Raw genomic sequence first — 27,311 nt, 5'->3', positions numbered from 1 at the left:
GAGAGGGGGAGGGAGGGATGGTTAGAGCAGATGGAGTTTAAATTCATTCGTGCCAGTGAGATGGAAGAGGAAGCACACGGTGCCTGGAAACGGATTTACCCTCACAGACTCTTCTGAACTAACTGCAAGGCACCGACGTGCCGTCAATCGCAAGGCTATACAGTGCAGACATATTGACTGACCAAGTCTTGACTGGCATTTGCCTCCAGCCTCACTCACTGTCCAGGCTCTGTGGAGCACACAGACTTTGAGACTGGCAGGTCAGACCCCGGTCTCCTGATCCGGACCGGAGTAAACAGACAAAACCGATTTGATGATCCCAACACAAACACGGGCACGTGGGTCAGCGCATGGACATCTCTGTTGAATCACCGGGACAAACATGAGGACTTAGACGTGTTTTAGTGACACATCACTGAAGAGGACCACAAGGCAAAGTAAGTCTCTACCAGTTCATGTTAGTATTTTCGCTGCCTTTCTCTTTGCTGCCTAGTAACATAACCCTTACCAGTTGTAGGGGCTGTGTTTGTACACAGCCGTTAATAACAATGAATATTCAGTGAGGTCTGTGTGTGTGTTTCTGTATGTTTGTGTGTGTGTGTGTGTGTTTTTGTGTGTTTCTTGAAATTGAACGCATCGGGACTCTTTTACGACGACTCTGCGTAAGACTAGACAGTATGACACAACATAATACTGAAAGTTTAATGATAAACCAGCAGGCCCAGATCTTCAGGCATGTCTCTTTGGTGAAAACAGCAGTTAGTGTACAACTTATCTCTGTTAGTTTGTTGACTGTATAAATGACCTATAGAGCGGAGCCTGTAGAGCAGAGGTCCCCAGCCTTTCTTTTTATTCAGAATGCGTCACCTGGGACCTGTGAATATTTTAGTAGTTTTAAAGCAAATGTCCCGAATATTTACGTAGTGTGACATCGCAACATATTTTGGGTTGGTATTAAAATAATGTGTATAAAAACAATGTAATTATAGATATTCTGGTTTACAACGAGTGATCAGATCAACTGTCGATGGCAAAAGTCACATATTACATCAAATTATTTAATTATATTTTTTTAAATATTTTGTACCTAAAGGTGGGCTGGGAAAGCCTTGATTGGAGATTCTTTTTGGAGGTCCTGGGAATTGTCACGCTGTCCAGTGCGGTTAATCGTCAGCGTAATCCCTTTTGATGTTGACGGAAAATAATTAGTCTCTCCCTTTTCCTGACAAGGACAAAAAGGCCTGTTCCCTGTATACTGCCCACGTACATCAGCCCTTGATCGCAAAAATGCCTTGGTAGCTTTCTATAAAAAAAAACATCTGTAAAAAAATATTTAATCATTTTATTCTATATTTGTTTTGCTGTGAATCCTTACCAGTGTATGCTTAATGTTATTATCAAATATTAAGTAATCATTTCTTTAGTAAGCATCGTCAAATAAATTGATCTTTCCTTTTGAGTCCCCTTTGGCACACTGTACAGTAAGGCTATGCATATTTCAATCAGAGAAATCACGGGAAAAGACAGATGTTCAAATGACTCTCTTGATTATGCGTCCTGTGCTTCCATCTGGAAAACAAATCATTTTTTGTCCTAAAGGACCCAGCTTGTCTTGATGACCCAAATACATTTCAAACTTATGAGGATCTGATCATATCAATGGAAATATGATAAACATCCTAAAGGATAAACATGGGAATAACTGTAGCTACATTCTGTGTTATACGCTCGGTACATCCCACCTATAACATACGTCGTTCTTAATTATTTCACTTGCAAATGTTCCGCAATCTTCTATTTGCACTTCTGGTTAGATGCCAACTGCCTATACTATACTTGTACATGTTCAATGACAATAAAGTTGAATCTAATCTAATATCATTTGATGACAATGTTTGGCCTAATTATTATCTTCTAGATCAGATTAAACACAAACAAATACCTGGAATAGTTCAGAAGTCGCCCCCGTTAAGTCTATGATTTGTCCTTGTTTTTTATTGTACACATAAGGAGAATACAGTCTATGTGTGTTTGTGCCATTTTTATGAAGCGTGGATCAGTCTAGATGTGTCTGTAGGATGTGGTTATCTCCCCAACCATATCTCTGTCCTTCCTTCCACTGCTCTAGGATCTCTCAGGCAGGACAGGATACACATGAGGAGATTGACCATGCACTGACAGAAAGGTGAGAGCCAAGAGAGAAGAAAAAGTAGAGATAGTGGGAGGAATATAAAGGGAGAGGTAGACAGATAAAGGGAGAGGGAGAAGGATAAAGTACTCACCATGTTTAAAAAGAAATAATAATCACATTTTTCTGCTATGTGTGTGAGTGAGTGTGTATGTGTGTGAGTGAGTGTGTGTATTACCGTATAGGCATGTATGTGTGTGTCTTTCTGTCACACTAACCAAAACATTCCATGTTAATTGATTAATACATTTATTAATCTTTAAATTGAACCCAGGTATCCACTTATATTGTTTTGAATTGCACATTTATTGAACCCAGGTATCCACTTATATTGTTTTGAATTGCACATAGACTAAATTAAAACGTCTGTGATTGATTTAGATTTTTCAATATTTAAATATAATATGTATTGTGCTGAACATCATAATCCTGATGTTTATTATTATTAAGTAAAAGTATTAAATAAATTGTTCTTTCCTTTGGCACAATGTACAGTAATGCTATGCATATTTCAATCAGAGGAAAAGACAGATGTTCAAATGGCTCTCTTGATTATGCGTCCTGAGCTTCCATCTGGAAAACAAATCATTGGTTTGTCCTAAAGGACGCAACTTGTGCTGATGACCACGATTACATTTGGAATTTGTGTGGAGATTATCGTATATATGGAAATATGATTAAAGTAGGTACATCAAAGAGAATGTGACTGAATATGGCTTTGTTTTGTGTTCTGTGTTATTCATTCTATTCCGTGTTGTCATCTATTTTCTGTATTCTGTTATGAATATACAGCAAAAGCCTCAACCAGGCAAAGAAGCCTGTGGGCCAGTGACATCACTTGGCCCATTTCTCCCCTTATCATTTACCTGACACCTTTTAAAGTGTTTTTTAAGTCAATAGAGAGTAATAACTGGTTGACCAACTGAGAGGGACCTGCAGTTTGACAATATAAGAGCACTATTAGTTAATGATACAATATATTACAAGAATAGTGATCAATAGAGTTGTGAACCAGGCGTTATCAGTTTCGACCTGGGACTTGGCCCCAATCCTGTGCTGGCAGGAACAGCAGAACAGTCAGTTTCATTACGGTTCATGTCAGTTCCGGAACCAAGCCGCTGTTCCAGTTCCAGTGCCGTGCGTGGTTCTGTATGAAGGTTTGGGATTGGAATGGACCCCCCAGGCAACCGAGACCCACAGGTCCATGTCAACCAGCAACGCACAGACGTGTAACTTCAACGCAGGCTGGTGAGGGACCGCTGCGTCGGCGTGTGCAATGAGGTGCATCCACTTAGAAGGCCGTCCTGGCAACGGACGGCGTTGTGGGACGGCATCGTGGGACGGCATCGTGGGACCACGTGTCGCAGGTCCTTCACAGGGCCGTACAGTCCAAACGCTTGAAAGGGGGGTTTGTGGGACAGAGGCAGACAAGGATTCCAGTACAGTGGCATTTGGATTTGACTTGAGTATTTTAAATGCAGAGAGCGCTGAGGACATTCTCGTGCAGCCTGAATGGTCATTTTCATTTACAACTGACTGGACAAGGTTAATAAACGGTTACACGACTCCCAGTACTCGTGATTAGTAGGGGCCCTGATTTGAGGAGTAACAGATTTGCAACATAAAATTGTGACTGTGAGCATTTTAAAAGGTATGTCTTGGCCGGGTCTTTGAGTCCCACGAAGTCACTGTGATGGGGCGGGGTCAAGTGCTAATAAAAATGGCCAACCTCGAGCAGTATTGACCGCAGGTTGAAAACGATGGCTTTAGACAGTGGGCCTACACACACAAGGTCAACTCATGCATTATTTCCAGGAAGGCAGGCTGATTGCCGCGGTGTTGCGTGTGTGTGTGTGTAATTGTGCGTGTACTTTTGTTTTTGTGTTGCATAATGTTTATCGTTTTCTTTGCTTTACAGCCAAAACCAATCCAAGACTGTGTAATTATAAAATGCTTTTCAGTGCAATATAACACAATGGTATGTAATAAATTGTAACAACTGATCTCAGTGAATACATTATAACACAAAAATACACAAAGGAGAAGCCTTTGGGCAAAACTACAAACATCCTCATGTTCCCGAAGGCTCAGTTGAGTCTAAATGGTGTACTTATGAGTTTGTAGCTTCATCCTTTAGGCTCTACAGACATTTGTATGTAACTCTGGCTATGAAAGATTTCATTGTTTTTCACTTCAGAAGATTAAACATATTTATTGTTACATTTCAGAAGATGAAACATATTTACTATTACATTAAAGAAGATTAAACATACTTATTATTACATTTCAGAAGATGAAACAGTTATTATTAAATTTCAGAAGATGAAATATACTTTTCTGGAAAATATTTAGTGCAATTCTTTTGATTTTGCCATAGTGGATGCGAACATGGAGCTATTGGGTGGAGAAACATCGTACCTTCCTGGATTTCTACACATTTTGCAACGACTTGCCATGTCCATATGATATCTGATGGAGAATTAAAATGACCACTTGGCATGTGCACTTTGCGCTAAGCCAGTATTCAGTTACGATAACTCCAAGTCTGCTGTAGATAGCTGGCTGATTGAGTATGAATCAAAAAATGATTTGCTGATACAATATGGCTGATTGAGTAACTGTCAGTGATTGAGATAACAAGAGAACTGTTGATGCACAACCAAATTTAGAAGTGGCATCTGTTATGTTCTACTAATTACCCCCAATTGTAAGTTTAGACTAGGCAAAATGTGTGTGTGTGTGTGTGTGTGCGTGTGTGTGTGTGTGCCTTTGAATGTGTGTGTGAGTGAACCAGCGGCATTTTGATCCAAGTCACATTTTGGCACGTCTCATTTAGCCTGGTTTGACGGATGGACACTCACAGAACGTGTTAGCGGAGGGAGCGAGAGATTTGAACGGAGAGGGGGAGGGTGGAACGGGGGGGTGGGGTGGGGGTGGAACGAGGGGGGGGGCACTGAGGCAGTGGGTGTGAGAGAAGGGTGTCAGGGGAATGGAGACGTCTGAGAGATGAAGGGGTACAGGAAAACAGATGGTTCCGCACGCTGTAAAAAAATAAACTCATCTTATCTGTAATGTTATATTGAGGTATATTGATTGCTGAGTGAGAGAAGGACTGAGAGGAGATGTTGAAAGATGTATCTGACCCACAGCATGTTTTCCCAAGCACTATAACTACCTGCTTGAAGTGGGGGGTGACTGCCTAGGGGGCTGGAAACATGGCTACGAGCTTCTGTAAGACAGAGAAGGGAGGGGCGGAGAGAGAGGGAGGGACGAGAGACGAGGGAGGGATGGAGGGAACAGAGGAATCCAAGGTGTGAAGGTGGAAAGGAAGACAGATGGCTCCACACATGGCAGAATATGGTCATAGTACCTATGATTGGAAATATTGAAATATTAAGTGATAGTTCACAGACTTATTTTTAGAAGTAATTTGTTAACTTGAAAAGGGATGAATACACTGTCTAAGTAATATTGTTTATAATACTTTAATTCTACTAATATTCTATTAATAATAAAGTAAACATATCTAGATAAGAAATGATAATATGAGATAATTTAGCATAGGAAACAAAAAAATGTGTACCTGAATGATCATTTGATGTGATATTACAAGACTAGTGAAGGACAAGTTCTGTGCAGTGCACTCATTTACCTCTGCCTAAAAAACGGGATCGGGTTCATTTGTTTTAATCAGGGTAAAAGCTTCAAGGTGAAGAAAAGCAGACTGAATTTTAAGCTCTAAAGGGAGTGAGACTGGGCCCCACTCCATCTAGCAAAATAATATGACAGAACAATTCAGTGAACTTTGAATGAAGGTTCGGAATGGGGCTGCTTGTTTTCTGGCAGTGAGGTTAGCAGAGATTGGATTGAATGACTCACAGCACCACACAAATCAAAACAAATGTAAAGAACAGTTGATGTGCAGAGAATGTGTGTGTGTGTGTGTGTGTGTGTGTGTGCCTACCGTGACCCCCTCTGTGTTTTACACCCCAAGCTGAATCTAATGTCAAAGGCTACTGTTCATTCAAGACCTCCGTATTTGTTGTTTTGTCTCCTGGCTCATCAGTTCTTTTGTAGGAGGGCTGCTCCTTTGACCTCTACATGGACCTGACCTTTGACCTCTACATGGACCAGGCCTTTGACCCCAACATGGATCAGGCCTTTGACCTCTAAAATGGATCAGTCTTTTGGCCTCTACATGGGCCTGCCCTTTGACCTCTACATGGACCAAATGTTTGACCCCTTCATGAACCAGACCTTTGACCTCTGTATGGACCAAACCTTTGACCTCTACATTGACCAGACCTTTGCTGACAGGCTGCTTAAATATCAGCCACTGTTAGTTCTGAACTGCCTTATCAGATATCCGATCAAGCTTCCGATACATTACTGATTCTCGGCCATAATTATTATTCACAGGCTGACAGTAAGCAGGTTGAGTGATCAGATAGCAGCTCTGACAATTGTATTTTTCACATACACTGACTATTAGAAATGATGCGGTCCTTCCTACATTTGAATGTAATGTGTAAGCTCAAATATTTCAGAGTGCGCTTGAGCGCCTGTCTGCAGTTTCCGATCTTCGCCCCTTACTACAGTCAAGTCCCGGCAAAATGCTTCGTGCACCAATGATCCGGTTTCGAACAATGGGGGCCATGCCTCTTCCTCCCACGCGCCACCTCTTTGGAACTTCCTTCCTGACAGTCACAAGGCTGTGCAGACCTTAAGAGACACCTCCGAAGACACAAAGACCTTCCTCCGACGATTCTTGGCATTACGTTCCTAATCAGTTTTGTTTTTAATATGCTTATTGATGTATATACAACACAACACAGAAGGGGGCACATAAACAAAAGTTAAAGACTTTAAATGGTGCAAAGCAAAATGTCCCGTGGCTGCAGATTGGAATAAAATGATCTCTTTTCAAATCCTTTAACCATGTGTTCCAAATAGGTCAGCAAAGTTAAATGTACTTGTTTGTGGGGTTTGAGGGGTTGAAAAGCGAGTCTTGTGTCGCCGTCTGAGCTCCATACTCCGGACCTGACATGACCCCTATCGACTGGTTTTTGAGCGGACTGCGCTCTTCTTCTTTGTCTCCGTCGGCATGCATGCCTCCCTCTCCTTCCTAATCCTCAATAAAAATATTAAAATACCCCAATATAAGTAATATATATATTAAAGAAATCCGCAGAGGGTAATTTCCATGACTCTGTAATGTGAGTAAAGTGCCCACATATATTGGCAGCTGCCCTAAGATGAAAAATAACATACCATTGTGTCTGTAACTGGACGGCAATGCAGCTAAGTAATATAGTGCAGGTTTCGCGGGATCGAGATTGAGCTTCATTGTTTTGTACGGGGATAGGCTTAATCCAGGTCTGGGAATTTAGCCCATGAAGCACAATAATGTTCAGGTGTTTGTCACAAATCTAAGGGCTTCATAAAACTGTTTAGCCTGTGCAGGCAAAACCCTGGAGCGTTGGTGTTCATGTGCAGAATATCACCATAACCCCCCCCCAAAAAAGTATTTTCCTGCTTGAAATGAAGAAGGCTTTTTCCTAAAGAAAAATCCCATTTTAAGGGTATACTTTCAAGTAAGCTGTTGAAGAAGAGCTTCGTCAACATATACCCGGATTCCAGTTGTTTTGTTTTCCTGGCTCATAAGACCAGTTTGAGGTTGTGAGAGATTGTGTTGGACCACATTGAACACCATATGCAATGTACAAAAATGCCTCATTTTCTGTGGGACCTGTGTGTAAGTGTACCTTAGCACCAGCAACGTCTTTGCACAGGTCATTTACATGAATAGTGAACGATAATGGCACCAGAACGGAACCCTGCGGCACTCCAGCATGTACAGGAAGTTCTTGAAATGTCATTGAAACAACAAACGCTTATCTTGCAAAGACCTGTGTAGTAAATCTCTGCTTTAACAGAAGTTCTGCTTTGTGAAATGCCTAATGTGTGATTTATTCAAATCATACTTGACATGCGTTCTGTTTGACGTGAAGGGAGTGCTGCGGGAGAGGGTCTTTTTTTTACACTGAACAGTGCAGGGTGTAAAACAATAGTGAGCCAGAGCTGAGCCAAAAGTAGTGGCAGCCAAAAGTAGTGGCAGTACAAACACAAATAGCACTCTTTCCCTATAGACCCTGGCTTATGTTAGGACACCAAGACATGAACTCTTCCTGTATGTGAGTGTTTTGCGGTCTGTAATTAACCTTCAGTATTGGGCAGTTCAACAACAATCTGTCCAGTTATGTTTTTTGGATGCACCAACTGTAACTTAAATGGAAATGGAGGTTCTGGAACACGGAACATGGTTGAAATCCAATGATGTCCTTGGGGCACGCTCAGCAACGAGTACCAGGGAGGCCTTCTGGTATTCCAAGTATCCGTCTTTCTGAGTGAGACTGCGGTAAACCGATGTCTTGCTCCTCGCTCGAGGGATGATGTCTAACAGTGATTATTAAACAGTACATGTTACTGGGAAGGAGGAGGAAAGGACTGAAGAGGCTTCATCCGCCCCCGGCCAGGGAGACCGCAGTCACTTATGTGTGTTCTACACATTTATTTTTCCAATTATCGAACACCGCTCGTGAGGTATTTCCTATCCTCAATGCATGTCTCAAAGTAACTCACAGTCATGGACCTTGGTGTTTCAGTCTGTCTCTCTCCAGTTTGGTGCCGGACGAACCGGACGAGAGCGGTTGGCGCTCGGATTGGGCATGAGCACCAACCGTCCCTGGTTCAGCAGCTGAAACGAGAGGAAGATCATTACCACCGTAGCATGGTCTTTCACTCGCGAGGTCTCCGTCTTGGTGCTCAGTCAGGCCATGGGTCACAGGGAGGACTTATTGAACAGGTCATGGGTCACAGGGAGTACTGATTGAACAGGTCATGGGTCACAGGGAGTACTGATTGAACAGGTCATGGGTCACAGAGAGTACTGATTGAACAGGTCATGAGGAATGGAATGAGAGAGAGAGGAGGGGGAAAGGAGAGGGAAAAGGGAGAAAGACATGTAGGTGGGAGAGCGAGAGAGAGAGAGAGAGGAGAGAGGAGAGAGGGAGCAGGAGACTAAAAGCAACTAAGTGAACCCTTCTGTGACGGTGATTATCTTGTGATTATCTCCGGGGATAGCCTGTCAGGTAGGAGTGTGTGTATGTGTGTGTGTTTGTGCACGTCTGTGAGTGTGTGTGTCAGAGACTTTATCTAGAGTTAAAGACACAGTCCCAAGGCCATCAATTATCCCAGGGAGTGGCGGGGAGGAACGGACCGAGAGGGGCTACCGGAGCATAAAGAAGCTCCTTATGATTTTCGATTAAAGATGAAACGGGCTCCTGGGGTCCCCAGGTTCAGACATGCTGACCAAGAGATTCGCTGATTAAAAACAGGCAAGTGGCAAGACAAGAGACCAAGTGTGGTGGGGGCTCCGCCTTAAACAAATAACTATGAAATGTCCCCTTTATCTGCCTGAAAAGTACCCATTATTTACCTGATTAAAAACTGAGATCCAAGTCCCACCACTGTAATAAAATACAATTTATCAATTATTAATCTGGCACAAATTATAGAGTGGGCAGAGTTTGGAGAAAAATATGATTATTTAGTATATAGTTTGATAAATGGCCCAAATTGATGGGACAGCAATAACTTAATTACAAAAATGTGCATCAGTTCTTCATGTGTGTTCAGTAATGTAGCCTTTTTTTTAAAGGAACTGTGGTGCAAAGGAGACAGTCCTACGCATTTCTCTTTTTAAATAAACATTTCAAATGGATTTCATTTCAAACTTCCTATTTCTCCAGTCAGGTACTTATCTTAATGAACGATATCAGCCTGTAAGCCTGTATGGTTGGTGTCACTGTTTATCATCCCAGCTTCTCCAGAGATACGTTCTATTAAAGTACTATTGAACCTATCACCATCTATGGCAATGTCTGCTGTAAGGTTCATGATATTTGGTTTGTAACCCTATGGGGATTCACAGATAGCAGAAATGGGCTAAACTCTAACACACACCACTACGTTATCATAAAATGTCATGATTCATCGTTTTTTTGCTTTATATTTTCCCTAAACTGTAACACGAAAGCGAACCCTAACCTTAACCCTGCCATAACATTAACCTTAGAAACTTAGCTTGAATACTTAAACCTAACACTAACCTTGATTCCTAAACCTAACACTAACCTTGATTCCTAAACCTAACACTAACCTTGATTCCTAAACCTAACACTAACCTTGATTCCTAAACCTAACACTAACCTTGATTCCTAAACCTAACATTAACCTTGAATCCTAAACCTAACAATAACCTTAACTCCTAACCATAACCTTAACTCTTGACTATAACCTTAAAGCAAAACTGGGCTAAACCATTTTGAAATATGAGTCCTGAGTTTGTTTCATCTTTTCATCAAATGAAAGAGATGAAAGACATTTTGGGGAATTTTGTCCTGAAAGGGTAGGGAAAGTACACACAGACACACACCCACACCCAAGCACACACCGACATATGGGCGAATGCCACACATATGGGCGTGCAGGCATATTATGTGCACACAGACGGACACATGCACACACACACACACTTGAGAGAGCGAGATACCCTAGAAGGGGTTCTGCTTCTTGTCTCTCAATCACTCCCAATCTGCTGCAGAGCGGAGCGGTCCAGCCCAGGACAGAGGTCGGGCGGAGAGGCCGCGGTGCAGCTGTGTTGGGCTGTCACGCCTTTGAACTAAACCCTGGTTCAAATACTATTTGAAATCATTTCAAATACTTTATCTTTCCCTGATCGAACTTGCCCAGCTTAATGGACCGGCGGAATAGTCCCGGAGTTGCCAACCTTGCCCAGACAGTAAAGAGCAGACATTCAGTGTAGTGAGATAAAGAAGTGAGGTAGTGGGATAATGACAATCAAATAGTGTTTGAACCCAGGTATTTTCTACTGATACATTCCTCTGGAAGAGAGCGCCACAGTTGGTAACACTTTAGAGAAATATATCATACCGTTTTATCATGCTTACCAGGCACTATGAACAGTATTTTTAGCAGCAAATGACCAATTAAGTGGCTGTGGTATGACTGAGTACAGTCCTTGTAATGTCTTGTCAGTCTCACCCAATTAAGAAATAATAAGAGTGGTTTTAAGTAATTCCAGTTTTGACAACAACCTGTTGTTCATTAAGTAACAGGTAGGCTGTAATAACCGGTTGATACTGACTGGGTTAAGTAAAAATAAATAAACAAATAGACAAATAGAAAGCTTTGGAGTTAAGTCAAAATAAATAGACAAGTAGAACATATACAGTACATATATAACAAAAGGACATCTAATTTCTTGATGACATGAGTCAGGTGCCACCAGCTGTCCCTGTGATAATAATAGACACGTTATGACCTCATTTCCTGTCTTCATCTCTGTTTTCCGCCCTCCGCCCCTCCTCCAGATCTTACCTTTCATCTCTCTTCACCTTCTCTGTTTATTTCAATCTGAATGGCTTGTCTCTATTGCCCGGATGTTCCCTCTTTTACTCCCCCCCACCCCCTCCCCTCCACCCCCCACCCACTACACTCTTCCTCTCCATCCACCCCCCCCCCCTCCCTCCCTTTCTCTGTTTATTTGGTCATGGTCTCTCTTCATCCCACGACTCTGTCAAATTGTCAGTTTCATTCATATCAGTTGTATTTACTTTCATTTTATTTGTTTTTCAGAGAGAGAAAATGATCCTGATTTTATTGGGATCAGGAAAGAGTGTGAATGCAGGGGGGGGGGAGAATGCACACATAAAGAAAGGAGGGATAAAAAAGAGGAGGGACGGAGAGAGAAGATTAGAGCGAGAGGAAGAATGTTTAAAAGAGATTATGAAAGTGAAGGTGTGGGAGTGGAGGGATGGAGAGGGGAATGTTGAGAACAAGAGGGAGAGAGTGATAGAGAGTTAGAGACAGACTAAGGTATGGGTTTAGAGAATGACTGAGTGATAGAGAGTTAGAGACAGACTAAGGTATGGGTTTAGAGAATGACTGAGTGATAGAGAGTTAGGGACAGACTGAGGTATGGGTTTAGAGAATGACTGAGTGATAGAGAGTTACGGACAGACTGAGGTATGGGTTTAGAGAATGACTGAGTGATAGAGAGTTAGGGACAGACTGAGGTATGGGTTTAGAGAATGACTGAGTGATAGAGAGTTAGGGACAGACTGAGGTATGGGTATAGAGAATGACTGAGTGATAGAGAGTTAGGGACAGACTGAGGTATGGGTTTAGAGAATGACTGAGTGATAGAGAGTTAGGGACAGACTGAGGTATGGGTATAGAGAATGACTGAGTGATAGAGAGTTAGGGACAGACTGAGGTATGGGTTTAGAGAATGACTGAGTGATAGAGAGTTAGGGACAGACTGAGGTATGGGTATAGAGAATGACTGAGTGATAGAGAGTTAGGGACAGACTGAGGTATGGGTTTAGAGAATGACTGAGTGATAGAAAGAGGAACTGAGAATGAGGCTGAGATGAGATTGAGGATAGACAGAGAGTCAGTGAGTTATAGAGAATAAGAGGGATAGAAAAAGAGGGAGAGAGAGCGAGAGGAATATATAGAGAAGGATATAGGGAGAAGCTGTCAAATCAAGCTGGGGAAAGTATGAGAAAGAAAACAAACTGAGAGCTGGACCTGCGTCAGACAGAAGGAGAGAGCTAGACAGACAGACCAACACACAGCTTTACTGAACTACATACATACTGACAGGAAATATTCAGTAAAGCGTATCGACTCTTTTAAATTGGAATGTAATACTGTCAATCATGGAAAACATTTAATCAAATAATGACATTTCAATTGTTTCTTTTTTGTCAAATATTGTTACTAAACATATCATTCAAACAAAATAGTCGTCATAAAGGACGAGTTTGTTAGACGAGTTTGTACAACAGGACAATGGCATTGCCTGTAAAAGTTATTAGAAGCCTCATGACAAACATACCAGGAAGATCAAAATCAATGAATCAAAGTGTCTTTCGAAAAGCGCCTAGAGAGAGAGAGATAGCGGGAGTGGACTGGTCCTAATCAGATCTCTTCTATTTTAGTGCTCAGTCTCTCCGTTTTTCTCTCGGCTTCTCTCACTCTGTTCGTCTCCGTGTCAGTCTGTGTGCCTGTCTGTCATTCTGTCCATCCGTCCGTCTCACTCTCTTTTCTTGCTTGAAGTATGCAGCTGTTTCAACAAGGTCCCTGGGTTTGTTTCTGTGATTCTGACCCAGGAAGAAGTCAAATAAAGATGCAAAGAAGGATTGGCCAGATGTTTGGAAAGACAGAGCGCAACAATGTACGGACGAAGAGGACGGCAAATTCCCAGTCGAACAATTTGACAGGCATTTAATGATCATTCAATCAACCTGGGGTTGTCCCAAGCTAATAAACAGATAGTTTATTATCAAATCTCAGCCCTGCAGTTCATTCCATTGCCTGTGGAAGCTGTTTACTCGCATGCTCTGGCAGAATAGAGGACTTTAGGATTAGGTCGTTTCCGCAGGCCCTCTCTGCCCTCTCTCTCCCTGAAACAAACAAAGGAGGAGATTTTATCAATATTAGTTTCTGAATACCACTGTTCTGTTTTTGTTATTTTGCAGGCATGGAAACCATCTCCGGGGAAACGGGCTGGGATAGATTGGGCCGGCCCTCTCTGGCGTCCGTGGCGACAGGAAGATCCAACCTCACTTCCTCCCTCTCCTCCGACTTCTCGTCGCTCAATGGTTCCCACGGAGGCGCGGGGTCCTATTACTGGATAATCCCTGAGAACGCCACGTCCACCGCGCCCTACGCCTCACCCCAGCCAAGGGGGAGAGATCTGGGCCTGGCCCGGGCAGAGATAGGGGTCCTGGGCTTGGTGCTGGCCCTGACCACCCTGGGGAACGGCTTTGTGCTGTGGGTGTTGCTCCGGAGGCGGAAACACAATGCACCCATGCACTTGTTTATGGTCAACCTGTGTCTGGCTGACCTGGTGGTGGCGCTGTTCCAGGTGAGACTGCTGGACAACCCCTCAAACCCTCTTGGTACTGATTGTAAAATAAATATATATATATATTTTTTTTTTCTATTTATTTATTTATTTTTTATTATTATACAATGCAATTGTTATCAGTTGTTCATTCCTACATTCATTTTTGGCCCTGTATTCATACTGTCTCCACATCAATGAAAAATTCAGGGTAATTTTGTTCTTCATGTAAGTTTGTCCCACATTTAATAGAAATGTTATTAATTCCTATGGAGACCTGCTGTCTTACTTGGAGAGCCAAGATGGCCGACTGGTGGCCTCACAGCCTCATAATGGCCAGTACACAGCAGCAGTAACTGAGGGTTTATTTATATCATTGAAGCCGTTCAGGTTGCTAAGCACAACATTGGTGTAGTGTAACATGAGTGACTTATGTAACAGGACTGGATGGGGTGCAGTTAGCTGGCGTGATCACTATACACTGTGTACTTGAGGCTCTAAGTACATCCGTAACAATGAGTCAGCTATTCTCAGCCTCTCTAATGAGGTGACATAACAACACCGTTTTATATTGAGCTGAGTGAGGACTTATCCTAAATGACATCCCCACCCACTATTATTTAGTATGTGCAGTTCTGCAAACACACTGGAAATGGCCTGAGCGTTAAAGTGAATTTGGAATTTAAGAGTTAATTTGCTCAGATTCAATAATGCATACAAACACGTACCGATATGTAGATATGCTAGTAGTACGTTAGTACCTCACATAGTCTGCTTAGCCTGATTTTCACTTTGTTCACGTCTGTCCCTCAGGTCCTTCCCCAGCTAGTGTGGGACATCACTGAAAGGTTCCAGGGGCCTGATTTCCTGTGTCGCTCAATAAAATATCTTCAGATCGTAGGGATGTTTGCATCCTCTTATATGATCGTAGCTATGACGGTGGACAGGCATTACGCTATCTGCTGCCCCCTGCAGGCGTACCGTGGCGGGTCTGTGTCACGCTGGAACACCCCTATCATGACCGCCTGGGGCCTGGCTCTTCTGCTCTCCATACCACAGGTAATTAGAAACACTATCCCTGAACCCTCAACTCTTATCCTGGCTGCAACCCTGACCTAAACCTAAATTTGCCTGTCCAACAAATTTGTGTGCAACTGAAGATCATTTAATAAAAATGGGATTAACCCAAACTAACAAATGATTGTTTTGTCATCAAATCATGGCCATAATGTTTATTTTATTGCTTGTGGAAGCTTGTGGCTCACACGCTCTGGTAGAGAAGAGCACTAGGCTGTAGGGTTAGGGCTAACCTGCAGGTAGAGCCCTGGGCTGTAGGGTTAGGGCTAACCTGCAGGTAGAGCTTCCACCTTTCGCTCCAAGATGGAGGCCAGGACATCGACCCCGCTGTTCAGATGAGGCGACCTCAGGTGAACACCAAAGATAGCTAAAATGCAGGCGCAGGAAATTAAGTCTCAATGGAATACTCCTATTGTGCCCAGAACCCTGGGACTGCAGACTGCAGTAACATTCAACATGTTTCCTTTTTAGGCGTGTGTTTAGTATCTTAAAATCAGCGGAAGTTTCCTAGACACCATCGTCTCCTATTCTGTTGCTTTTGAAGCAAATTTAAGCTTGTTTATTTTATTGCTGTTTGTTTTTGTTTTTTACTCCCTATCTACTCCCTCAACCTTTCACTCTTTCCCCTCTCGCTCTCTCTCCCTCGCTCCTCCTTCTCCATCTCTCTCTCTCTCTCCTCCACATCCCCTCCATCCACATCTCTCCTCCACTCCTATGCCCAGTTGTTCATCTTCTCGCGGTCCGAGGTGTCTCCGGGAGAGTTTGAGTGCTGGGGTCAGTTCGCTGAGTCGTGGGGTCTCAAGGCGTATGTCACCTGGATGACAATAGCAGTGTTTTTACTGCCAGCGCTGGTCATTACCGTCTGCCAGGTACCGTCCAGCAAACCGTCTCACATCCATCCACGTGTGGACTGAAAACAAAAAAATATATATTCATGCCTCAACCTTCTGTATACATACCGTATCTAACAAAAGTGAGTACAACCCTCACATTTTTGCAAATATTTGATTATATCTTTTCATGTGACAACACTGAAGAAATGACACTTTGCTACAATGTAAAGTAGTGAGTAGCAAAGTGTAGCTTATATAACAGTGTACATTTCCTGTCCCCTCATAATAACTCAACACACAGCCATTAATGTCTAAACAGCTGGCAGCAAAAGTGAGTAGACCCCTAAGGGATAATGTCCAAATTGGGCCCAAAGTGTCAATATTATGTGTTGCGACCATTATTTTCTAGCACTGCCTTAACCCTCCTGGGCATGGAGTTCACCAGAGCTTCACAAGTTGCCACTGGAGTCCTCTTCCACTCCTCCATGACGACATCATGTAGCTGGTGGATATTAGAGACCTTGTGCTCCTCCACCTTCCAGTTGAGGATGCCCCACAGATGCTCAATAGGATTTAGGTCTGGAAACAAGCTTGGCCAGTCCATCACCTTTACCCACAGCTTTTTTAGCAAGGCAGTGGTCGTCTTGGAGGTGTGTTTGGGGTTGTTATCATGTTGGAATACTGCCCTGCGGCCCAGTCTCCGAAGGGAGGGGATCATGCTCTACTTCAGTATGTCACAGTACATGTTGGTATTCATGGTTCCCTAAATGAACTGTAGCTCTCCAGTGCCGGCAGCACTCATACAGCCCCAGACCATGACACTCCCACCACCATGCTTGACTGTAGGCAAGACACACTTGTCTTTGTACTCCTCACCTGGTTGCCACCACACACGCTTGACACCATCTGAACCAAATAAGTTTATCTTGGTTCTAGTAACAGAACATGGTTCTAGTAATCCATGTCCTAAGTCTGCTTGTCTTCAGCAAACTGTTTGCGGGCTTTCTTGTGAATCATCTTTAGAAGAGGCTTCCTTCTGGGACGACAGCCATGCAGACCAATTTGTTGCAGTGTGCAGCGTTTGGTCTGAGCACTGACAGGCTGACCCCCCACCCCTTCAACCTCTGCAGCAATGCTGGCAGCACTCATACGTCTATTTCCCAAAGACAACCTCTGGATATGACGCTGAGCATGTGCACTCAACTTCTTTGGTCGACCAAGGCGAGGCCTGTTCTGAGTGGAACCTGTCCTGTAAAACCACTGTATGGTCTTGGCCACCGTATTGCAGCTTGGTTTCAGGGTCTTGGCAATCTTTTTATAGCCTAGGCCATCTTTATGTAGAGCAACAAATATTTTTTTTTTCAGATCCTCAGAGAGTTCTTTGCCATGAGGTGCCATGTTGAACTTCCAGTGACCAGTATGAGGGAGTGTGAGAGCGATAACACCACATTTAACACACCTGCTCCCCATTCACACCTGAGACCTTGTAACACTAACGAGTCACATGACACTGGGGAGGGAAATGGCTAATTGGGCCCAATCTGGACATTTTCACTTAGGGGTCTACTCACTTTTGTTGCCAGCGGTTTAGATATTAATGGCTGTGTGTTGAGTTATTTTGAGGGGACAGCAAATATACAACTGTTATACAAGCTGTACACTCACTACTTTACATTGTAGCAAAGTGTCATTTCTTCAGTGTTGTCACATATATATAATATATAATCAAATATTTGCTAAAATGTGAGGGGTGTCCTCACTTTTGTGAGATACTTTATATTTAATAAAATGTTTATCTTATAGTTCTTTAATTTATTAAATGTTATTATTTTCTTATGTCTTATTTTATTGTTTTCTTTGTCATACAGTTTGAGATGATTCCTCTGTAATGAAACATGCTTTACGAATGCGATAAATTAACATAACATTTATCCAAACCTTAACCCTCACCTCGAAAACTAACAATAATTCTAACCCTAACCTCAACCCCAAGTCTAAAAAAGATAATATGTCATTAGTTAAGATACCCCAAAAAATCCTCACTTAAATGGTCAAAGGTTCTCAATTAAATGTTCTAAAATGTGGTCCTCACTTTAATAGGAATTTGAGTGCACACACCTACACACAAAACACACCCCCACTCACTGCCAGCCTTAATGAGCACTGTCTGCCAGTAAATGATTAGTGCTACTTAAACACACAAGCGCACACACACATTCCACATACACTGCCAGCCTTAATGAGCACTGTATGCCAGGTATGACAAAGACACAACAGTGACAACAATCCTGGAATTAATCTGAAGACACTTCAACGGCTCTAAGCTCTACATTGGACAGCTTCAGTGGATCTGATGCCTCTGTCACTCGGCTACATTAAAAACCACCGAATGTATAGCACCCTGGTATGGTAGGTCAGTCATGGTTGTTGCTGAGACATTCTCTCAGTGCCTACATTCCGTAGAAAACTTCCTGGTTTAGTGAAAAGTGTGGTATGAGGCAGAATGGCTTGGAGGACACGTGTCTTGATGTTCGACTCTCCCAAACCTGCTAAGGATTTCTAGTGATGAGGCGAGGCCATAATCACAAATTGGACACCATGAAAATTGGCAGGGGAATTAAACATTTAATTCACAATTCAATACAAACTTCGAATGGGGCTAATCTGTTTTTTAATAGAGTGGGCAGATTGAACCAGTTGCAGGGGTTCTGTCAGACCAGAAATGCTGGGGAGGGCGTGCGGCTGTTAGGGCTGCTGGTGTTGTGTAGCTTCCCGTGGGGGATAGAGACATTCTAGGCTATGTCCCTCTGGGGGGGGGGCGCTATTTAAGGAAAGATATTTACATGGTCCGGCTATTTACTGATTCCGCTGGCCTAATTAACACAGAGTACTGTAGAGCCTCTGCTGCTCCTGCCCCAACACTGTCCACCGTGCAGGACCAACCAGACCCCAGCCGTCAGAAGGTTGGGGAATTGTAATTCTCTCGTTTTCTTTTCTCTGACAAAGGATTCTTTGAAAGGTGTCAATGGGACGTTATGTCGGCCTCACCGGAAGCCAAACCAAACCAGTCATTCAAAAAAAAATTATCCACTCACACTAAGGCATAGAGAGTCAAACCTTGCCTATTCTTGAAGCTGGACAATGACAATGGACACAACACAGATACTGCTGCTGTTTTCATTGGGAAACAACGCTGCAGCCAATGCCTGTAGTGAAGCCGAGTCGATAGCCAGCCTGGACTTCCCAAGATAGACAGGTCTATTGTTCTGGGACAATTCTATTATGCCAGGCTAGCCCAATTAAACTTAGCTAAAGAATTAAAATGAGTTTCAAATAGTACTTCATCACAGGACTGGTCATGTGATGTTTTTGTTCCACAGTTAGGCAAAATAAATGTCTTAAGGCCCGGTTTGCCCTGACCTGAAGTCATGTGCTCTCTCATTCTTATAAGTGAATCAAAAAAGGACAATAAGTCTGTTTGGTGTCTGTGTTGGGGGGGGGTCCAGGAGTCTGCTGTAATTCTCTTCCCAAGCTCCTTTGGGACATTTTGAATTGGTGGTTGGTGGAATATAGCCATGTCCTGTGTATCCTAAACGCTCAGCACACGTCTTCTGATATCTAGTGTATAGGCATACAGGGCCATCAGTAAGTATTTCAACAGTGAAGATTGTTACGATTGTTTTGGTACTTTACTGTAAAAATACATCACAGAGAATCTTTACAGCAACTCTATAACACAAGTCATGCATTTTCACTCATTTTGCACTGAGTAGATTTTTTTCCAGTTACTAGGCATTTTTCCCAGAATTCTACCCATATTTTCATGCTAATGATGTCTTTGTGAGAATGACTAACAAAGTCAGTGGGGGCCTGTGGGGGGGCCCCATGGGGTGCCCCAAGGGGGGGTAGGGCATGTCAGGCTGGTCAGCATTCGGCCATAATTATTTATACAACTACTGCTAAGTTTAGATAGATGGCCACATTACCAATAATAAATGGGCTCTGCAAACTGCCAACTAATGGAGTGACTGAAATAACAACCTGCAGATGTGCAACCACTATTTTGACTGGTGTATTTTGCTACTCTTAGTACACTGCTGCTGTCAAAGGGTGACAAACCCCAGGCACTTTTAACAGTTATTTATTCATTTATTTTCACATCAGATCCAGATCTTCAGGGAGATTCACAACAACATCTACCAGAAGTCCGAGAGGGTGGCGTCCGCTGAGCTGAAGAAGGACAGGGCCGTGATCTTCCGCTTCCACGCCATCAGAAGTGAGGACGACACAGTGCCCAGGGAGCGGGGCAGAGGCGGAGGGTCGGCGGGGACACACCCCCTTAAAAGTTTGAAGCACAGCCCCTCCTGCTCTCTCTGCAACTGCCCCCCCCGCCAGACCACGCCCCGTTCAGACTGCCATGACTGCCGGCGCCCCTGTCCACAGCACGGCAACCGTCCCGACGACCACACGGCGGAAGCCGCACAGCCACAGCCTTTCAAGCCCCTCCCCCCTGGCCCCGATGATCCGAGGGGCCCCGGTTCGGCCCCGGTCCCTCCGTCATGTGACTCAGGGGTCGGTGGATGGGCCGGCACAGCAGCTCCCAACAATGGCGGCTGCTACTCCCGCGAGTCCCACTCGCCCTACGAGCTCCCCTGCTCCCACCGTGCCCCCCCGGAATACCCTCCCTTGCCCCCCCTGGCCCTGATGCCCCCGAGCATCTCCAAGGCCATGTCCAAGACGGTGAGGATGACTCTGGTGATCGTGATGGTCTACACAGTCTGCTGGTCACCATTCTTCATCGTCCAGCTGTGGGCCGCCTGGGACCCCAACCCGCCTGACCAAGGTTAGAGATCCAAGAAGACCGACTGCACACGCATGCATGCACACATACACGCACGCGCACACACGCACAACACACACTCCCTGAATACACACACATTGTGCATAGTAAACATCCCAAAACAGTTCAACTCAAATCTCCACACAGGGGGAATTTGAATCCTCTCAACTTAATTCAGATATCTAACTTCCATTTGGGGAGTTTTTTGGTATTCTTATATATTTTTTGATATTCTTTTATAGTTTCCTTTTCTGATTGATACAATCCATTTTGATGAGCCTTTGCTACGATTTTCCTACAACAGCGTGCATACTTCAGGGAGTAAATCACCAGGGGAGTAGCTCACTTGAGGAGTTGCTCTTATGTCAGATGGAATCTCCTCAGCCTCCTTTTGCTGGGGAAACAGTAGAGACCCCCCTCCTTTACACGTTTAACTCCCACCAGCCACCGCTGCTCCAGAACCATCATTTACACAACATCACTTAACATTACTCAACCAGACGTCAGCGCAAGTGTTGGAGAGAAAGCCTATATGGTGTTATCGTGGCGTTGCTGGCAGAAAAAGGCATAGCAGAGCAAAGCATGTAAATCCCAACTGTAAGAAGATCTGCCTTACAATTTCAACACTCTGGATTAAATTTTTACTTCTCTCATCTGAAGCAGATAGCACACGCACGCTGGCACGCAAGCACATGCACACAGACACACACACACAGACACACACACACGTACACACACACACACACAGATACACACACAGACACACACACACACGCACACAGACACACACACACACAGACAGACACACACACACACGCAGAACATACCTCAGTGTCAGTAAATAACCTGTTTTCATCTCCTGCTTCTCTCACAACCCGACCAGATGTTGACATTTCATCAGACTTGAAGACACACACGCGCACACACACACACACACACACTCACACACACTGCACTGATTGTTATCAGCTGTGAAGCCTGTTGTCAATCACCAGTTCTCCATTGTCTTCCTGATCTCTTGGTCTTTAACTGGGATCACCATGAAGTAGGGGCGAGGCCGCTGGTGACAGACACAGGGATGAGTCTTCTACCCTACCTCACAGGGAGGCAAGAGCAGTGGTCTTTACGAAAACCACAAACCACATGACAGAAGTGAACAAATAAGAAGATAAGAAGATACCTTTCACTGGGGTTCTAGTAGGATTTTAGTAACATTTTGAGGGGGGGGGGGGGTTGTTTCTTACCAGAAAGACCTGAAAAAAACATGACCTCCAGTTTTCCCATCTCTGACTGTCATTTGGTGGCTGGTGGCCGACCCCTGCTGCTGTGACTCGGCCGATGAAATGGCCCTCCTGTGTGTGTGTGTGTGTGTGTGTGTTTGCGTGCGTGCGCGTGGGCAGGCGTGACTACTGTCCGTTTGGTCCTGTCCTGACCGCCCCCCCCCCCCTCTCTCTCTCCCCCGCAGGTGTGGCTTTCACCATCCTGATGCTGCTGGCCAGCCTGAACTCCTGCACCAACCCGTGGATCTACACCTGCTTCAGCAGCTCCGTGTCCAGGGAGCTACAAGCCCTGTTACGCTGCAGGCCGAGAGCCTCCCGACGGGGCTCCATACCGGACGACTCCACCACCACACACACCTCCACCACCAAGGACAGTCTCCACTGACACACCCACGCCCCCACGTCTGCCGACAAGACATGTACGCCAAGGACAGAAAGACACGGAGAGACAAACACTGACACACCAACGCCCCCACGTCTGCCGACAAGACATGTACGCCAAGGACAGAAAGACACGGAGAGACAAACACTGACACACCAACGCCCCCACGTCTGCCGACAAGACATGTACGCCAAGGACAGAAAGACACGGAGAGACAAACACTGACACACCAACGCCCCCACGTCTGCCAACAAGACATGTACGCCAAGGACAGAAAGACACGGAGAGACAAGCACTGACACACCAACGCCCCCACGTCTGCCGACAAGACATGTACGCCAAGGACAGAAAGACACGGAGAGACAAGCACTGACACACCAACGCCCCCACGTCTGCCGACAAGACATGTACGCCAAGGACAGAAAGACAAGGAGAGACAAGCACTGACACACACACGCACGCACGCTAGACCAAGGACGGCTTGTACTTTGTGTTTTACAGGTGCTTCTCACACCCACACACACACACTCACACACACCCCAGCACCTACAGTGCTGCAGGCCCCTTGGATTGGGTGCGTTAGGACAGCCTGCGCTGACCTCCAGGCAGAAAACATATTTCCCTCAACACGGAAACAAGGACAGCTGTGTTATGGCCGGGAAGGAAGGACCTCTGTGAATCATCCATGTCCTGTCTGCCCGTCCGTCCATCCGTCTGTTTCACTCGACGGGGCAGGAAAGTGTGTGTCTCTTACCCTCACCTAACCTGAGGTGGCTGCTGAATAAATGGAGAAACGTGAGTCAGCTGAGAGGAGAATAAAACCGAAATGAAGACTCACTACAGGACTGCATAATGGAATATGAAGACTTACTACAGGACTACATAACGGAATATGAAGACATACTACAGGACTACATGACGGAATATGAAGCGAGACAGTCGTGGCTCTCGCTTTCGCTATGATACAAGTATGGAGTAAGTGCTTCAGTGCGTTCGCAGCCTGAATACAAAATGCAATCACGCCTACCAAGGCCAGTGAGAGGTCGAGTCGGCCTGGAAGCCTGGCCCTTCCAGGTAATAAAATCACGGCCTGGCACTTTCCACATTGATCGTATGCTCTTTATTGCTACTGAGTTGAAGGTCTCACGCCTGTCCAAAAACAACAAGCTCTTACCTTGGAACTCTTCTCTAACACCTGTTTTCCAGCGTCAGCTTAACTGTCCACTTGGGTACACGGCCGGGCGTGTTCAGGAAAGCAGTCACAGGGAAGCTGTTTTCTTTATCTAAATGTGCTCTTATTTGTTGTCACGGAGGAAGCTGCAAAGGGGTGTGTCAAACAGAGGCACGCTCCCTGAAACTACGGGAAGAGTGCGTGCCACGGCCAACTTTGCCCGGAAAAGCCACGGCAGCACCGGCGCCGATGACGTGCCAGGGCATAGAGCGTTTGACCGATCTGGACGATTGGCTGGTAGTCACGCAGACAGGTGTCTGGGGTTCGGCTCCATCCTCCGCCTCCGCGTCCAACCTCTGGGTTTTAGAGTGAACATGGAAACAAACTGCCCCGGCGCCAACTTCGCTGGCTCGGTTTCTTTGGGTCTGGACCCAGAACTGGACCCACATGTTCATGCGGAGCCGCATGTTTGCAACTAGTTTTACACTGTGTTGCGGCCAGTTTCAGTTTGTGTGGACGTTGTGTGGGGACATTGCTCTCTCGGTGAGGATCCTTCCTCCATATGTGTCATACCTCATTCCCTCCTTCAGGGAACCAGGTTTGTAGATGTACATTTTTAACCTGTGGTCCAAGGACCCCCCCCCCCCAGTGTCACTCTTTTTCTTCCAAAAATAATTAGGAGTATTGTGGTATATGAGCAAATTAACTTTTTGTCAATGCACTTTGTATATTTATAGGCTTGTATCTATTACTATCATTGATGAAATGATTGACATATGAACTGCAATATATTTTATGTAAAAACATTCTGTGACTCTGCAAATGGTGGTCCTCAAAAGCTTTTGACTGTGATTTGGTATGAAATGGTTGCGAACCGCTGTGATACGAGTACCTGAATTCTTAATGTACATATAATTTGCTTATATATTGTACACACACATATATATCAACAGCTCAGCAGGAAAGGAAACTGAGAAAGCTATTTGAATGTTTCTTTGAATAAGACCTCCATGGAGTATGAACCTACTGTTCTGTATTCATTCACATGAGGCTTTCTTTGAATATCTGTCTCTGTCGAAACACGGGTTTGGTTCAATTCCATTTAAATTCCAGTCAATTGAGAAAATGAACCAAACTCCACTTCAAATTAGACAAAGAGACTTGGAATTATATATTGTGGTTCATGAATTGACGGGAATTCAAATGGAGCAGACCCAAACCCCTCGTTTAAACGGAACAGTACAAAACAAATCAAAATGGAATCAAGGTTTATTTGCAAAGTGGCCAGTTCACAGAGGTTACAGTAGGAATGCGATTCCCTTCACGGCTAAAGACGATTCACGCCACACAGGCGGACAAGAAGAATGGGTAGCGCGTGAACTGGAGCGTCTGACGGGACGGCACGCCTAATGTACGGAGCAGTGCACGGGCTGACACTACACACAGAATGCTGGAAGCAGCTGGAGACTGAGAGAGTGAGAGAAAAGGAGGGCGAGAGAGAATCAGAAAGAGAATAATAGAAAAAATGGAGCGAGAGAATGAGGAGAGAAAGTGAGAAAGAGAGCATGAGAGACGGTCAGAGAGGGAGAGAATGAGAGTGTGAAAGACAATGAGAGAGCGAGGGAATCAGAGAGAGACAGGAAGAGATGGTAAGAAAGAGGTATGAAAGAGGTGGGAATCAAAGTGAGAGAATTCAAGAAGCAGAGAATATGATAGAGACTGGAGACGAATGTTCTTGGAAGTGGAACATAAAGAGGACGATAAGGATGTCCTCTGGTCTGTAGGACGAGTGAAAGCTAATATTATGGATAAACTCCAGTAAATCAAAAAAAAAGAAAAAAGATTTTAAATGCCTGAAGTGGAATTCAGAAATCCTCCTATTCACCCAGGAGAGGGGTCTCTTGTTTCAAGGGAAGAACAATGGTGGCTTGTGAAAGGCTAAGGAAAGAGGGGAAACAGTCAACGATGCAATAAGACCTGGAGAGGAATCTGAATAAATACTCTGGATAAACAATACTAGACACATGGGAGCATATTAAAGAGAGAGAAGCGAGAGAGGCAGAGAGGGAAAAGATCAGTAAATTAATTTAACAGGCCACTGCTTCAATGGTAAGCTGTAATGTGAATATACTGTATTTAAAAAAAAAAAAATGCTTCTGAGCAGTTCACCACAGACACTGCCACAGCCGCTAGCTGCTGCCACGTCGGGGTGTCAAGCGATTAACTCATAAACACGAGGAAACGTGAGTCTTCACACAGCGGCGCGCGAGAGACTCCCAGGTTCACAGCAAACGAATGAACTATAACGTGTCAATGTGCAATATCGCATTGCTAATATGCAACGGATTTGATGGTGTCAAGTCCATAGAGCAAAGTGACCTGACACAGAAACTAGAAATATCACATTTTTCACATCAATGTACGAGCATTCCGTGAAATTCTAAAGACAATGTTCACTAGATACTCAATTTTTAGTATGCGCAAGTGTGCTTAAGATTACTTTTATTTTTGAAACTAAGAACGACAGGTTCCATTGTGTGTTATGGTAAATACAGACGATCATTCAGGGGAAATCATGTTCCAAATCAGCTTGGTTCCTGATCTGTTTGTTCTGCTTTGTCATTTCCTATAGTCACTGTCATAGCAACGTGGCACAAACAGATCTGAAACTTGGCCAAATCACTCAGCTAAACAAAGTGACTCTATTTTTATAGCAGGAATATAATAGCAGAGAGTTGCCTTGCTAGCAAGTTCTTTGGTTTGCTTGTGCTGTCTTGCCCACCGCTAATATGAGCGGTCACTTGCCCAAGGAACTACGAAAAGATCTGGGACAAAGCTAGGGCTTTTCTAGGATCCTGTACTCTGCTCCCAGTAGAGTACAATATTTAATTTATTAGAGGGGCTTCCCTACTAGAACAATTAAATACAGCATTCACTGTACTGGAGGGGCCTCACTCAAAGTAAAATTGAATACAGTATTTGCTGTTGTAGAGGGGCCTCATTGGACAGTACGATACTGAGTTACAGTTTATTTGGAATGTCGACATTACCACTTGAAGATACACTACATCATACCAATGATATTCATAATAATAAACTATCAAAAACTTAGTAAATGCTTGCTATGATTAAGGTCAGGGTTAGGTTTAGAATAGGTGTTAGCATAGGGGTTAGGGAAAGAGTTAAGGTCAGAGATAGGATGAGGTTTAAGGTCAGGGTTAGTGTTAGTAGATATTAGATAGTTCATTTAAATTGTTCTTGATAGTATGTAGATATGTCTGTAAAGCATCTTCAGACTGACCATCCGAATGAAGTGTTACAGTGAAACCTCCCTCCCAGGACTACATAATTATACACTTCCTGTAGTAGATGGGGCAACATTTTTGGATTAATGTAACTAGATTATAATTAGGCTGACAGACAAACTACAAAGAGCAGGGATCCGTTTTTTAACATGTTAGAACTCAAGTCATGCTATATGTTCCAGCCATGTTTAAATATCTTATTTATGTTATGTCTAAATAAAAGGCAATTGGAAATAA

The 27,311-nt window shown here is 44.1% G+C and overlaps 1 protein-coding gene across 3 annotated transcripts; it reads left to right on the top strand.

The window, feature by feature from the left end:
* Positions 1 to 22: 22 nt before the first annotated feature.
* avpr2aa (arginine vasopressin receptor 2a, duplicate a) lies at positions 23 to 27,311 on the top strand. Of its 3 annotated transcripts, none has more exons than XM_010875086.5 (7): positions 23 to 437; positions 2,129 to 2,185; positions 13,819 to 14,207; positions 15,000 to 15,245; positions 15,986 to 16,132; positions 20,261 to 20,939; positions 22,402 to 27,311. In XM_010875086.5, exons 3-7 carry the CDS (start codon positions 13,821 to 13,823, stop codon positions 22,599 to 22,601), a joined length of 1,659 nt encoding a protein of 552 aa, XP_010873388.1. In that variant the 5' UTR covers positions 23 to 437; positions 2,129 to 2,185; positions 13,819 to 13,820; the 3' UTR covers positions 22,602 to 27,311. The 3 variants fall into 3 exon arrangements, with proteins under 3 accessions (XP_010873388.1, XP_019907110.1, XP_010873389.1); XM_020051551.3 differs by lacking the exon at positions 22,402 to 27,311 and adding an exon at positions 21,983 to 22,348; XM_010875087.5 differs by lacking the exon at positions 2,129 to 2,185.

Source organism: Esox lucius, chromosome 12 (assembly GCF_011004845.1).
Source record: "Esox lucius isolate fEsoLuc1 chromosome 12, fEsoLuc1.pri, whole genome shotgun sequence".
Taxonomy (NCBI): Eukaryota; Metazoa; Chordata; class Actinopteri; order Esociformes; family Esocidae; genus Esox; species Esox lucius.
This window is presented reverse-complemented; position numbering and strand designations above follow the sequence as displayed.

What these genes read in the sequence shown, in the direction of transcription:
- avpr2aa (XM_010875087.5), top strand. Translation starts at nt 13,821, where the DNA reads ATGGAAACCATCTCCGGGGAAACGGGCTGGGATAGATTGGGCCGGCCC. An exon ending in TGGTGGTGGCGCTGTTCCAG is followed by an intron (nt 14,208 to 14,999) that starts GTGAGACTGCTG and finishes TCTGTCCCTCAG; the next exon opens with GTCCTTCCCCAGCTAGTGTG. An exon ending in TTCTGCTCTCCATACCACAG is followed by an intron (nt 15,246 to 15,985) that starts GTAATTAGAAAC and finishes TCCTATGCCCAG; the next exon opens with TTGTTCATCTTCTCGCGGTC.